Source organism: Sebastes fasciatus, chromosome 7 (assembly GCF_043250625.1).
Source record: "Sebastes fasciatus isolate fSebFas1 chromosome 7, fSebFas1.pri, whole genome shotgun sequence".
Classification (NCBI taxonomy): domain Eukaryota; kingdom Metazoa; phylum Chordata; class Actinopteri; order Perciformes; family Sebastidae; genus Sebastes; species Sebastes fasciatus.
This window is the reverse complement of record NC_133801.1, coordinates 14,105,638-14,119,961: the sequence shown is the minus strand read 5'-3', so window position 1 is coordinate 14,119,961 and position 14,324 is coordinate 14,105,638. Positions and strand designations below refer to the sequence as shown.

General features: G+C 42.5%; 1 protein-coding gene across 1 annotated transcript in view; it reads left to right on the top strand.

Moving 5' to 3' along the window:
* Window positions 1-12,760, top strand: part of pid1 (phosphotyrosine interaction domain containing 1) — a 34,654-nt gene extending 21,894 nt beyond the window's left edge. Inside the window, exon 3 of the mRNA XM_074641751.1 lies at window positions 10,157-12,760. Coding sequence (XP_074497852.1) covers window positions 10,157-10,657 — 501 coding nt within the window. The 3' untranslated portion in view covers window positions 10,658-12,760. The remainder of the gene's footprint in view (window positions 1-10,156) is intronic.
* Window positions 12,761-14,324: the final 1,564 nt, after the last annotated feature.

Below are 14,324 nucleotides of genomic sequence, written 5' to 3'. Positions count from 1 at the left end.
TGTTTTTTCTGTCTCCCTCTGTGCATCCCTCACTTTCTTCTGTCTTCTGTCTTTGCATTGAATTACCTCCCATCAGCTTTGCTCTCCATCTGTTTACAACAATAAGTGTCTCTCTCTGTCTCTGCCTCCCTGCTTGTCTGTCTGTTTCCCTTTTGTCATGCCATGATTGTGGTTTTCGGGCATTGTTGGGTTTGCATCCAGTGATTCATCCCCAAAAAATATTAAATGTTTAAATCTGTTTGCCTCATTTATCATTAAACACAGACAGCATTGTTACTGGCATGTGGTGGCAGAGTGACTGTGTTGGCATGGACATGCTGTATGTTTTTAATGAGTAATAGTTGGAGTCTTTTGCAATGCTGTATACACGCAGAGACAACTTAATAAGCCAGCATGTACTGCACGTATTTGCACAACCTCCCTGATGATTTCTATACATGTCTCTCAGCACAGATGGACCGAGACCTCAGGAACTAGAGCAGTCACTCACAACCTTTTATTGGCTAGTGGCCCCTACAAATCAGGCAATATCTGCTTGTAGCCTCCAAGAACGGGTTATGTATGTCAAGGCAGTTTAACCAGAGAGGGATGTTTTTCCATTTTAGAGGCCTACGAAGATGAAAGTATGCAGTTTTCTCAAGAAAAGGAAACAAAAAGTTGTAAATGTGTGTCTGCGTATGCGTGAGTATTAGAGGGGAGACTCTTGACAGACCAGTACGAACTGCAAGGTGGTCGTGTCTAGAAGGTAACCCACAAGTTCTGATTCTGATTCTGAAGTTGCGAAACTCTTGAGATGGTTAAGTTTAGGCAATGACCTCGAATGGTTAAGATTAGGATAGGTCGTCGGGCAGATTCAGTCGGTATTTTAATAAAATTGTTGCTTTCACATTTATAGTTTTGTACGGATTAAACGAGATACAACATGTTCATTCAGGATCTTTAGAGGTGCTGGTAGGTGGATTTGTTACATGGTTGTACAATAAGTCCTGGATATGGTGCCGCTGCTCAGGCTTGCTTCCAATTTTTTCCAGTAGCCACAAATTGCAACAAAAGAATTCCACTGCGGCCCAAAAAGCATTTTCCCCAAAGACCACCATTGTAAAAGACACGTCTGTAAAACTGTTGACAGGACACCACGAACTGCAAACAAGGTTGATTATGACTCTTTCTATGAATTTTTGACCCATGTAGGTTTTTATATTTGTAAAACTTTCCTCGACCAGAAAAGAATTTTTCAAAACTGTGACGTTATCACAATGTAAAGTCTTACGGGCTATCCCTGAAGTAAACTAGAAAACTTTTTTGGCGCCAGTTGAGCAATCCTCATTGGAATGAATAGGCACCATCTTGGGGTCCAGTATCTAGTTTTTATAGTACATCCATGGTTGAACAGAGCCAGGCTAGCTGTTTCCCCTGTTTCCTGTCTTTGCTCTAAGCTAATTTAGCCAGCTGCTGGCAGTAGCTTCATACTTAGCGTACAGACATCTGAATATTATCAATATTCTCATGTAACTCTCTGCAAGAAAGCAAATAAGTGTATTTCCCAAAAACCTTTCCTTTTACTTCTTACAGTGCAAGTAGACAAGTTAGCGAGGCTACTAAAAAGTAGCCTGCTGGTGTTGACTTCAGTTTGCAGGCCGTTGAGTCTCCCAATGTAGAAGAGAGAGAGAGAACAGAATAAGACAATATCCTCCATAAACCAAGAGCCAGTAATGGTGGCCATATGTCTCACCACACATGCAAATGTTTACCCATGCTCCTCCCCTCTCCTCCTCACATTCACAAACACTTGCACTCCATTTCTTTGTTTTTGTCTTCGTCCTACGAAGCAGGTACACATCCACATGTAGTCTCTTGTGTGCAGCAGCAATCCAGTGGATAGTTTCTCTGTCAACGTTTGCTCCATTTCTCTTCGTAGCATTCCTTCCTTGCAGCCCCAAAAGTCCGTCGTTCCTGTAACTGATCTTTATTTCTGTCTCCGTATTGCTTCATATGCAATCAATATTTTCAGTTTGGCAGTATAGAAATGTTAACAGTTAGCTGTAGGAGGGGATGTGAGGATAGACGAGAGGTGAAACGGATGATGGGAGTGAAACGGGTGAAAGACAGAGGAGGGAAGAGGAGACAGCAGAGTTTCAGAGTTGGAGGAGAAAGAAGAGAAACACATGGCAAGTTGAAACAAAGGGGAGGACTTTGTAAATCTCTGGAATGATTTAAGATGCCTGCCTGACTTGCCAGCACTGAGACGACTGGTGAGCAGAGAGCAGCAGATGTGTTCTGGTCAGGGATGGATGGACTGATGTATCAATTTTACCCAGATCTTGATGTGTGGACTGCTAGAGCTTCACAGGCTGCACAAACACTGACTCATGCAGGCATCTGTAGTTTGGCTTGGAGACCCTGACAGCAGCTCATTTCTACACCGTCCAACCTGAATCACGACTCTTCTCCGTCTGCAGAATTTACAATCATTTGAGTCAGTGTGTCTCTTCATTGTTCCAATCATAACCCAGAAATTTGTACCTTTCGAAACCATCTTGATGCGCTCACACACACACACACACGCACGCACACACACACACGCACACGCACACGCACACGCACACACACACACACACACACACACACACACACACACACACACACACACACACACACACACACACACACACATACACACTGTAGCTGTTAAAGCAGCAGTAGGTGAGATTCGAGCAAATATGATTATTTTTATAAAAAGTTATTTTTATAAAACGATCACTATATCATGACAGTAGTAAATGAAACAGGTAATCTGAAAAAAATCATGTGCCACTGTGTCCTCCGGTGTCCTCCGGTGTCCTCCGGTGTCCTCTGGTGCTCCTAATGGCATCTGCAAGATTTCACAGACCGGAGGAAAACAACCAGTCAGAGCTGATCTGGGGTCTGCCGTCCAGCTGCCGTCTATGAGAGCCACGGGTCAATCCCTTGCGAACTCCGATCAAACGGTCAAACTAGGCAGGGCTGATCAAATATGAATCAATATTCTGTTACTGTAATGCCTATTATCTTGTAGTGTACTGTTTAGCTGTAAAATGAGAAAGTTTGCGACCCTGCAGCCATGTTGACATCTGTCGAGGAAATACCAAGCACCGCCCACCAGCCCGAGCACAGCCAATAGGAACGCTCTCTCTCTGAAATGACCTGTGATTGGCCAAAGTCTCCCGTCACGGACTAGATTTTTTAAAGCCTGAAAACAGCCATGAGGAGGTGCAGAAGTCTAGTTTTCTCTTAGAACACTTGAATTACAATATGCTGAAAGGTTATTATGGAATTCTTGCCACAATGATGCCAAAACAATTCTGCCTGCTGAAGCTTTAAAAGTCACCCGCTAACTGCGATTTGCACACAGAACCACTTGTGCTTCTGTAATGCTGCCGCTTGGAGGCCTCGTATTTAATTCCGGCATTTAGCTGGAGTCAGATGTTAGATATAAATGTATGCTTTCAATTTTAATGTGATTGTCCACGTCTCTCGCTGGCTACTTTCTGTATAATTTTCCATAATGTTTGCCTACAAACCAAAAACAAGATTTAGACAATGTACTGCACAGCTCAGGTTCTAATGGTGTTTGGTTCAGTATTATTGCATGAGAGGGTTCAGTTTCAAGTCTGAACCTTATTTATAAGAAAGGAGGGATTTTTTAGAAGGAAGTATCAAAGCAACTTCTCCATTTTAAGACAGATTTCTTATGAGTCATGTCTGCTTGGCCATATTTCTGCTGTTGTCTGCCAGATTATCTGCCTTTTGTACAGTGTTTTTCAAGTTCGTGGCTCAGTCTGAGATGTTTTTTTTTTGAGGTAGTAGAGACATTACTGTTTCCATGTGTATTCTTGACTTCACAAAATTGCCAAGTATTTACTGTGATCAAGGTAAAAATATAAAAAAGGTAAATACAAAATGTCTCTTTTCCTAGCACAGACTACAAAACTAGAGAAGCTATAGAATTAATTAAGTCCAAAACTGTCTGTTTTGTAGTTAACCCTTTTCTGTTTTATGTAACCAGTCACTATATCGTGTCTTTGTGAATTTTCCGGGACACATTGAACCATTTGCCTTCGACGTCTTTGACTGGAAACAAATGTTTTCTTTGATATTGCGTCATACAGATTTGATTAATTACCGCAAACCTCGCCAACGATGGGCAGGACCATCTAGTCGATCACTGTCACTTACTCAGTCTGACACTTCATGACAGCATCTCATGTTTTGTGATCCATTTACTCCCTGGCAGTCTGAAAAATATTTTCCCACAAAGGTCCCTGAGGTTTTACTTGAGGATAATATAGTCATTTCTTATGATGTTAGACAAGGCCAATTCAAGCCCTTTAACAATAGATGGCGGCAAGAACACTTATGTGTATTTATAAGGTTTACTGTTCTTGTATGTGGTCTAACTGAGGGTGAAGTGAAATTGTATTAAGGATCCTGCGAAGGTCCCACTTGTCTATTGTTTGTGTGCATTCCCAGGCAGGAAAGCAACTACTCAACAAAAACAGCCGTGAGAGGAGTAGGGTCAGCAGATCTTGTTTTCTAAGGCATCTTCTACAGATGTTGGTGGTTATACATGTGTGTATTGCAATGGCACCTGTCTAGTTTAGTTTCACAGCGCTGTCACTCTTCACTGCTGTCTCATATTGAGTGTCTTGTTGGCTCCAGGGAGCACAGTTATCTAGTTTATTATGTCCAGCCGTGGCATTTCTGCTTACGGTGATGATGGTTCTGCCCAGCGGCCAAATAGTTTCAGTGTTTCACATAGATTGGATTTACACTAAGCTTCACTGCCTTCAGCAAAACACCACTTTAATGACATAACAACCATGAACCACAGCTGTTATTTATGTCAGAATTTACACATGACAACCATAGACTGTATATAAGAAGTGGACGTAGTCACCATAACGTCACCCATTGGTTTGTGGACTGCCGCTTTGAAGCCTCGAGTTCGGCATTTTGGCCCTCGCCATCTTGCTGTTATCAGCAGCCAAACCTAATAAACTACACATTCATTTTCACATTTAGTGCGTCTGTGTGTTCATAAACGCTCAAACATTCAACTTTCCTTATACAGATTGCTATGTTCACCTACAGACCACAGTTTAATACCAGGTGTAAATGGACTCAGTGTTGTCTTAGCCCTGAAGGGAAAAAAATGTCAGTACAGTTGAAACGGGTGATTCAAGCACAGCAAACCAAAACGAAGTCATCCAAGTGCAGAGTTTTAGTGGCATATCTGTTTATTTGTTTTTTATGAACAAGGCTTTATAAACAGCTTTTTTTTCTATTTCTATCTGTCCCTCATCTTTCTGCTTGAGCTATGTAACAATTTCCTCTTCAGCTGCATGTTTGCTTTGGACTTTGAGGAAACAAACTCTAAATGTTTGCTCAGTCTGGTGACCTCCTCACCTCACACACTCCTCACTTATCTTTCCCTCCACCTTACACTCGCACACTCTCACACACTCTCACACACTCTCACACACGCCTACCTGTCTTAGACTAGTTTATATCGTCGACGTGTTTGTCTGGAAATACTCAGACACAAATTTAACATTCAGCCAAAACTGTTCAAACTGGCCAAATGTGTCCAACTCAGACCAGTGAGTTCTACAGTGAGGACTACATGTTTGTTTTTGGACTGAACTCCTAAGTTATGATGATTCTTGACCTTTTTTGCTCCCTATCACCATTTTCCTTCTTTTCTCCCTTTCTATGCTCGTCTCTTTTTAATTTTTTCCTTCCTTAACACATCCATTGGGTGATCAGGAGAAGCTTTTTACCTTCCTGTGATTATTGTACAGTTAAAACCACCTAACTATATAAGTAATTTATTTAAAAAAAGTATTCATACAACCTAAAACAAAGGCATAAAGTCATATAATAATACATAAACATTGCCTTTAAATTGTGCATTGTAACTTTCAGAAATACAAGTTTATACCTGACCATAGCTCAGGCATAACGTAAGCCTTTACTGTCTTCTTGGAAGGCTTTGTGGCATTTTGTGGCAAAACTTAGCTAACTTAGGGACATCATAAATAGCCACAATATTGATTTATATTCATAACCAGCCATTACATGTAGCCATAATTAACTTACACTCTTTACTAGCTTTTATCTCAACTAGCAGTCATATGGTTTTACGTTAAATGCTAACATTAACATTACCATGTATGACACATATGATTTTGGGTAAACAAGTTGCTCGAGGAATCGTTTCAGCCCTACAGTCACTAATGATTGGTTTGGGAAAATACAAATATTTCCTTTGGAGAAAAGAAGGCAATATCAGACTGACTTCAGTCTGAATATCAAGCAGCTGCAACCTCTCCTCTTGGGTCTTTTTCCCATGTTGTGAACATTATTTAACTGGACACATTAACTACATCACTTCCTAATTTTCGAACACCAGAGACAGTAAAGCAGACATACATAGATTAAGAGAAAACATTTTTGTGTTGTTGGCCTACTCCCAGCTGCTGTAAGAGAATGAAACCTGGCACAGCAGTCAGCCTCATTCAACTAGGAAGCAGACAATCAGTAGAGACGATCGCAGTTTAAACAAGTAACTCAATATCAAAATAAGAGAGACAGAGAAAAGAAGTGCACAATATACTCTTTATTACTGTTTGATATACAAACAGCACACTGTGGATGGTTTGATGGGTCTTGGCGTCGTCTTTGGATTTGTTGGCTTGCTGAGTGACTGACCGCCTTTTGGCAGCGAGAGGGTGTCAGTGTGGTCGACCAGCAAACCACCCTGCCTCCAGGCTGCTCCTGCAGACCTGTGGTACTCGGCTGAATGATGGATCGGGTGTAAAGGCTGTATGTCCCACCCCTGCGGTCAACACTAATGAAAACCAGGCATGAGGAGGCAGCTGCTTTCACTCCCTGGATCTCTTACGGTTGCCTATAGGAAACTGGGAATCAATGTCATGTCGCGCTAAAATCAGGGTGTTTCGCGAGCTAATCCACCGTAGTGGTAGCAAACCAGTGTTTGTTTTTATATGGAGCTGATACTACACATTTACAAGCATTTCTTGTAGCTGTTTAGACATCATTTAAAAATATGCTACTTCATTTACGTCATTTACAATCCACCTTGAATGTCAAATGAAATTTGTAATATTACCTAGGGCTGCAATCAAGATAAGATAAGATAAGATATTCCTTTATTAATCCCACAGTGGGGAAATTTGCAGTGTACAGCAGCAAAGGGGATAGTGCAAAAAACAAGATGCATCAGCTAACACAGTTAAAAAAAAAGAAGCAAAACAAAGTGAAAGTAACGATTATTTTCATGGTCGATCACTCTGGCGATTATGTTCTCGATTTATCGATTAGTTGTTTGGTTTGTAAAATGTCTTGTTTTGTCCACAACTCAAAGATATTCAGCTTACTGTCATAGAGGAGTAAAGAAACCAGAAAATATTCACATTTAAGAAGCTGGGATCAGAGAATTTTGACAATTTTTCTTCTAAAAAAATGACTCAAACCTATTATTAAAATAGGTGGCGATTAATTTAATAGTTTGACAACTATTCGATTAATCATTGCAGCTCTAATATATATATAATAATATTAAGAATAATATTGAGGAATAATGATGCATCTTACCTCTCACTTCTGGTATTTAGACAATTTCAGTTATTACCCAGAGTAGAAACATATCTCTGATGCTGGCATTATATTGTTGTTTGATATCTATCTTCCTGTCCCACTTTTGGAAAGGAAGTGAATTGGCAAAAATGAAATGCCTATATTTATAATGCATTTGTTTCTGTTTATTTCTGTTGCTTTCTATTTCTCATTTGCTTCCTCTGTCTCTACCCTCCTGTTGTAGCTCCATTTCTCCATCACTTTCATTTCCTCTTATTTTTTCATGTATGCGTTTGTTTGTAATAAAGGCTTTTTGTGTGTGATTTTACAAAATACTTTGGCAAGGCACTACATTTTACTTCAATTTGAGTGCATCCTTACCAAAGATATGCGTCCGTTTTTACACATTTGCAGCTTTAATAAGACTTTACTGCCCGTCTAACCGAGAGGCTGGTCTGAGTGACTGGCCGACTGTTCTACGTGCTTACTCTGAAAGATCCCATTCAGTGGAAATCATAGCAGAGAATGAGGGCAGGTAGACTTGACGGTTGCAGACTAAACAAAACTGGTGAAAGAAGAGAAGCAGTCAGATCACGTGTTGAATAAAACAGGACCAGGGCCTCTGCTTTGTATCATTTTCTGGTACTCTGCGTCACTCTGGCATTGGTTGGTATCTGTTGATCTGCTTCATGGACCTCTGCTATTGTCGGATAATAAAATGTAAGAACTGAAAAGACTTATAGGTTAATAGTTGACTTCAATTTCTTAAGGGAAATAATGTTATCGGCTTGATATTGACACTGACCGATGTGCGTTGAGCCGTGAATGCAGACCACATCTTCTATAAATGTTCCAGACGGTTATATGATACACATCTCTCCTTTAGTATTCACACTTATCATTGCACTCCTGCTATCTGCCGCCATGTGTTCTGCATGTAAGCCAGCTGTAATGAACTCTTGAGAGAGAGAGGAGTATTCCCCTGCCCCAGTATAAACACAGACAGGAGTGAAAACTCTCTGAGTGTTTGACTCGTAGCAGGCTCCTCCTCTGTGTATTTTTATAAAGCTATAAAGAACACCATGTAGAGAAAGCGCACAAGTCAGCCATTATTCCTGGACCGCTCTCGAATTGGCCACGTTCCCGTAGAAAAACTCCAGCTTTGTTCACTTCTTAACCCTCTCTCTCCTCCTATCCTTCTCCATCTCCTCCGTCTATCGCTCTCCTGGTATGCAGTGTCATTACTATGGTATTCTATGGTCCTCGTTGCAGCCACAGCTCAACATAGTTATTTTTTTTCTCTATGGGAAATAGCCCCCACACACACATCCTTCAGCATGTCAGCACAGTTACCACAGAAAATTAGAAAAGCCTCTCATCACCACTACACAGAGACTTAACACACCCTAGGTTTTTTTTTTTAGGTTAATTATCCTAAAGATGTGAATGGAATTAATCACTGCCTGAGGTGATTTGAAAAAGAAATGAGTCCAATCTTGATGTAGATAACCTGTTCAATAGTGAATTGGACCATCCTTGACCCTGATAACAGCTGTCACATATCATGGCAGTGACTCGGCATCTGTAGTACCTTGATGTAAAAGCTGAACAAGCAGACGTCGGTTCTTTGCAGAACTGTCCGAGGCTGATGGGTGGATGTTCCTTTCTATAGCAACATATTCTCATACAACTGTTCGTATGATATCTTACGAAAAAGTTATTACTCCTTTTTCGTTTGTTTTCCTACAAATGTCCAGCAACACGTGCCAATTTCCGTTCGTTACATGCACACAGTCTTTACAAAATAAACTTCCGTATTCACAGGAAACAACTTCTTTAGGTTTACGCAAGAAGACAACTTAGTTAGGTTTAGGAAATGATCAACTTGGTTAGGCAATAAAACTACTTAGTTAGGTTTATGAAAAGATTGTGGTTTGGCTTTAAATAACTCCTTAATTATATCAAATACGTAACAAATACATCAACGTTGACTTCTAGTTTGATATGGGGCATGAACACCAGTCTCCTGGGCGAAAGTCCGTTTTTTTTGACCCACCCATCCACCCCGGCCTCCTCCTTACACTGCGTTCGGTGCTCTTAATATTTCCTCACACAAATATTTCAAGTGATATACACAAACTACAGTGCATTACTTTTCATAGTTATAGCAACGAAAAGTGTGTGAGAGCAGCCTTTCTATAGATAGGCTACTAAAATATGGAGGCCATGTCACCACTATTCTTTTGCCTGAATGTCTGTTTTAATTGTGGTGTTACTCATGGGTCCATTCTTGGCCCACTGTTGTTCTCAATTCTCATCTTTCTGCTCCTGCATGTGTCATCTGCATCTTCAATGCTTAGTTAGTTATTTGCTTCGAATGCTGCGATCCAACATATCCAGCTGTCTAACAATCTTCTTGCCTGTCTTAATGACATTAAACGTGGGATGTAGCAAAGTTTTGGGAACTTAAATGATAATAAAGACGAGTCTAAAAGTATCTGTGTGTGTCTTCCTACAGGTGGCCTACCTGGGTAAGGTGACAATCTCTGGGACCCAGTTCCTGTCTGGCTGCACAGAGTCGGCGGTGGTGGGTCTGGTGGAGGGCCGTGCCCTTGCCCAGCCGCAGGGCACCTTCCCCGAAGGCAGCTCTCTGCTGGAGATCCGGCCCTTCCAGGTGCGTCTCCACCACCTGGATGAGCACCGCGAGGCCTCAGTAACCATGGACACCTACCAGGTGGCGCGGATCGCCTACTGCACGGCCGACCACAGCGTCTGCCCCAACGTGTTTGCCTGGATCTACCGGGAGATCAACGACGACCTGTCCTTCCAGATGGACTGCCACGCCGTGGAGTGCGAGAGCAAGCTGGAGGCCAAGAAGCTGGCGCACTCGATGATGGAGGCTTTCCGCAAGACTTTCCACAGCATGCGCAGCGACGGCCGCATCCACAAGAGTGGCTCGTCGGACGACTTTGCCGAGGACTCGTCCAGCCCCGAAGACTCAACCCCAGACGACGGTTGAACTGAAACTCGCCTTAACTCCCGATCGCCATCCTAACAAAGCGAGGGGTTACTGGAAGGATGGACAGATTACCTGCTCTCTCTCACTCTCCCCCTACTATCTCTTTCTGTTATCAATTTGGATCAAAATTAACCGACCCTGTGAACCAACACGCCCAGGATAATGAAGTAGCTTTTAAATACTGTAAATGGAAGGTAGATGGAAAAGGAGTTACAAAAGACCGACATTTACATACAGGGATAGCAAAGTGCTGCCACTTTGAATAAATGGCCCTCAAAGACCCACAGAGGCCGTTCAAGCACCGCTGTAAACGCCCTCAAGAGATTGACTCGAACATTTCCATCTCCATTTCCAACCACTGTCACTCCTGCACTCAGCAGAGACTCTGTTTGTGGTTCTTAAGCTTTTTTTTCACCCTGGAAACAAACAAAGTTTATTTCTATCGACCCCTGCTCATGACAACCTATTGCTACTCTTGCCATGTAGGGACCCAGCAGAAAATAGGCCTGTGACCTATTTGGGGTCCCAACCCAGAGTTTATGAGACTGTTGGAGCACATGAATTCTTTAAATGTTTAATTATGTGGATCTCTGTTACAATGCCTTCGACCTTGGTAATAGCAAATGAGGATGTGAAAGAAAAGCCTTTAAGCACTATTCATATCATCACGATGGTACCGTAGTCCAACCCCGAAATTATTCTCCGGCATGGCTGTTACTCCCGTGGACGATGGAGCTCCTACCGCTGTCTCCGTTGAATAGGTACTTCAAGATTCAGAGTACCTGGGAGAATATACGGTGCTACGTAGATGTTACATTTTAGAAGTTCTCACCAGGCTGAGAGCCCGGGCCTGTCTGCGACACCTTAATCATCCACTTCTGTTTTTGAGTATACCAAAATTCAGACTGGATTTTTTGCCTGTCAGATTATGTGCCTCACTTTCCTCTCACATTAGTTTGGTCTCTTACCCAGGTCTCTGTGTGTATGTGTGGCCATGTGTGCTTTCCAACCTATCTTTTTGTTTCTTTTCTGTTTGTGTGTGTAGGTGTAATTGCTTACTTCTGTACTTTGTGTATATGAATGTACACGTGAGTGCTTGCATCTCGGTGTGTGAAAGAGAAAAGGTACGGGAGGAGGAAGATTAGGGGCGGGGGGGGGGGGGTTATGAATGACTTCTCATCACCCAGGAAGCATCCATTTTTGATGCTTATGGAGGCGTTTTAAAAATCAAGACATGGTACTGTGACCATTTGCCACGTTTTCTTACTTTTTATCTCGTATGAAATGGAAACATGAGAGTCTGAATGTGCCAGTCACTGAGGTTGTAGGACACTGAAAACACAGCCGTCCAAGGTAACGACCGACACCTCCTGGCCTCTGCTGAATGTATGATGAGTCCAACATCGCTGGTCACTTCAGTCTCCCATTATCTCCTCATGCTATCAAGCTGCAAGGCGCAGTCAGTGACCAGTTTCACTCTGATCGAGGCACCATTGTGGGGCAAAAAAACTCACCAGAGCTCCACTTTTCTTCTTCTTCTTCTTCTTTTCTAACTGGACTGTATTGAGCAGACTGGACGCTATCAGTGGAAATAGTCTTCGGTCAGCAAACAGAAGGATCAGGTGGCTCTGGTCGACACAAATATACACACCTACATATACATAATGTACACACACATTGTATTTGAATCTCGCTCAATAAGCTTATGTAAATACAAATGTATCACTTTCCAAATATTACAGCATAAATGTTGATAGCTATTTTAAATAATAAAAAAAAATGTTGAGAACCATCATACGATACAGAAACAGTGTTATAAAGCCTACTGTGAATAATAAGTGGAGAGCCTGATAGCGGTGGCTGTGTGTGTGTGTGTGAGTGTGTGTGTTGGAGGGATTGTATGTGGTGGGAAGCGTGGTGGCTGAGGGGTGTGAATGGACAGGCCGGAGGGAGGGAGAATGTTTATAAAGCTGTAGATTACTGTGTCATGTCTGTCTGAAAGCTCAGACGCGCTTTAAATGTTTGAAAAGTGTTACCTTAAGTGTTTTCTATACAGTGTTTGCAAAGATCAAGAAACAATTGCATATAAAGTATTTACCAAGACCGAGCGCGTGACGGTGTGGTCTGTTTTGTCTCCAAATCCGCATCTCATGTCTCACTCTCCGCTGTCACCAGATCCCGGCTAAAAGGAGTTTTTTATTCTTTAAACTCTGCTTGATTTCAACTCGCTGGATTCCCTGCTGCGGCTGCGTGTGGGAGGATAAATACAAAGCATGTTCAGTTTCAGAACAAACAGAACGGGGTAACCAGATGATGCTCTGACAGGGTGCCAGGACAGATGTAAAGCATAACCACCACACAGGCCTTTCCGTACGCACATGTTGCAGCAACACAGGAATGTGACTTTTCCTGAAAAAATTCAAGGTATAAAATCTGTTTTGGTGTGCTTCAGGAATGTTTGGAAGTGACTTAAAGCCAACACAAAAGCTTTTCATGTTCGGTTTTCATGAGATCATGAATGCCAGAGTGTAGGTGGTGTTAAATTGTGACCAGGTTTGAGCGTCTCGCACTTCTAGTACAATCACTCCTCCGCTGCGTGTGGTCACAATATACATAACTTTATGGTGTTTCCAAGCACATTTTCAGGTTTAAGTGTGACACTGCCTTTGTCCGTCCTCTGAAGGAGGTTTTACTCTCCCATTCGTCACATTCCTCCGTCTTCTCAGATCTTTCTTTTATTGTGTTGTTGTGGTGCGGCCTCTCGTCTGCCAGAATGTGGCAGCCCTTGTCTCTTCAAAGTGCCCACATCAATAACAAGATAACTAGCTGCTCTCTGCCTCTGTGGCTGGCTATCATTTTGCAGCTTTAAGAGCTGCAGAGAATTGGAGGCAAAATGGATGCTGTGAAGAATGTTAATGTGAGTTGAATGAGAACACTGCCTCCCTCTGGCAAGACGAGCTACAGCCTCTTACTTTGAAGGCTTTTTTTCAAAGAGGCCTTTTCATGTTGTCATAAACAGTCCTCATGATGAGAATCATTACTCTGTATATAGCAGAAGGGAAACAGATTGCTGTTACATCATTTGATTATTTAGAGTATAAAAAAAGGCTGAATTTTGGGCTGACATTTCCTACTTACACTAATGGTTTGCATTGAACAGATGCACTATTGAATCAGCCACAATCACATGAGATAATCTGACCACAGTGCTGATAATCATCTCTGCACTACAAGTTTCATATGTCAGCAAAGCCTTCTCTTCCAGCTCACTGTACTGTACACAAGCTCCACTGTTTAGATGCCTCTTTGTCTCGGATCTCTGCTGAGCGTACACTCTCTCCGATCGCTCTCCGCTGTGCTCTTGTGTCTGACCCACTTCCAGGAGTGCATCGGCACAGAGGGGCCCTGTGGGGCCCCAGAAAGAGGCCACCCCGTCAGCCTGCGTCTCCGCTCCACTGAGGCGTCAGTCAGTCAGTCAGCTCACAATACCACTCTGTTACCGCTCCAGCTGGCCGCTCTTCCTCCTCCAAGTCCCAGAACCGCCTGTCTATCCCCCCGCCAAGGGCCCACACGCTTGAGGTCCGGCAGCGGAGCGGTGCCAATACTGGCTTCTGATCAGACTGCTCTTATTCGCTCGCTATCTCTGCCTTAACTCTCCTTTTCTCTC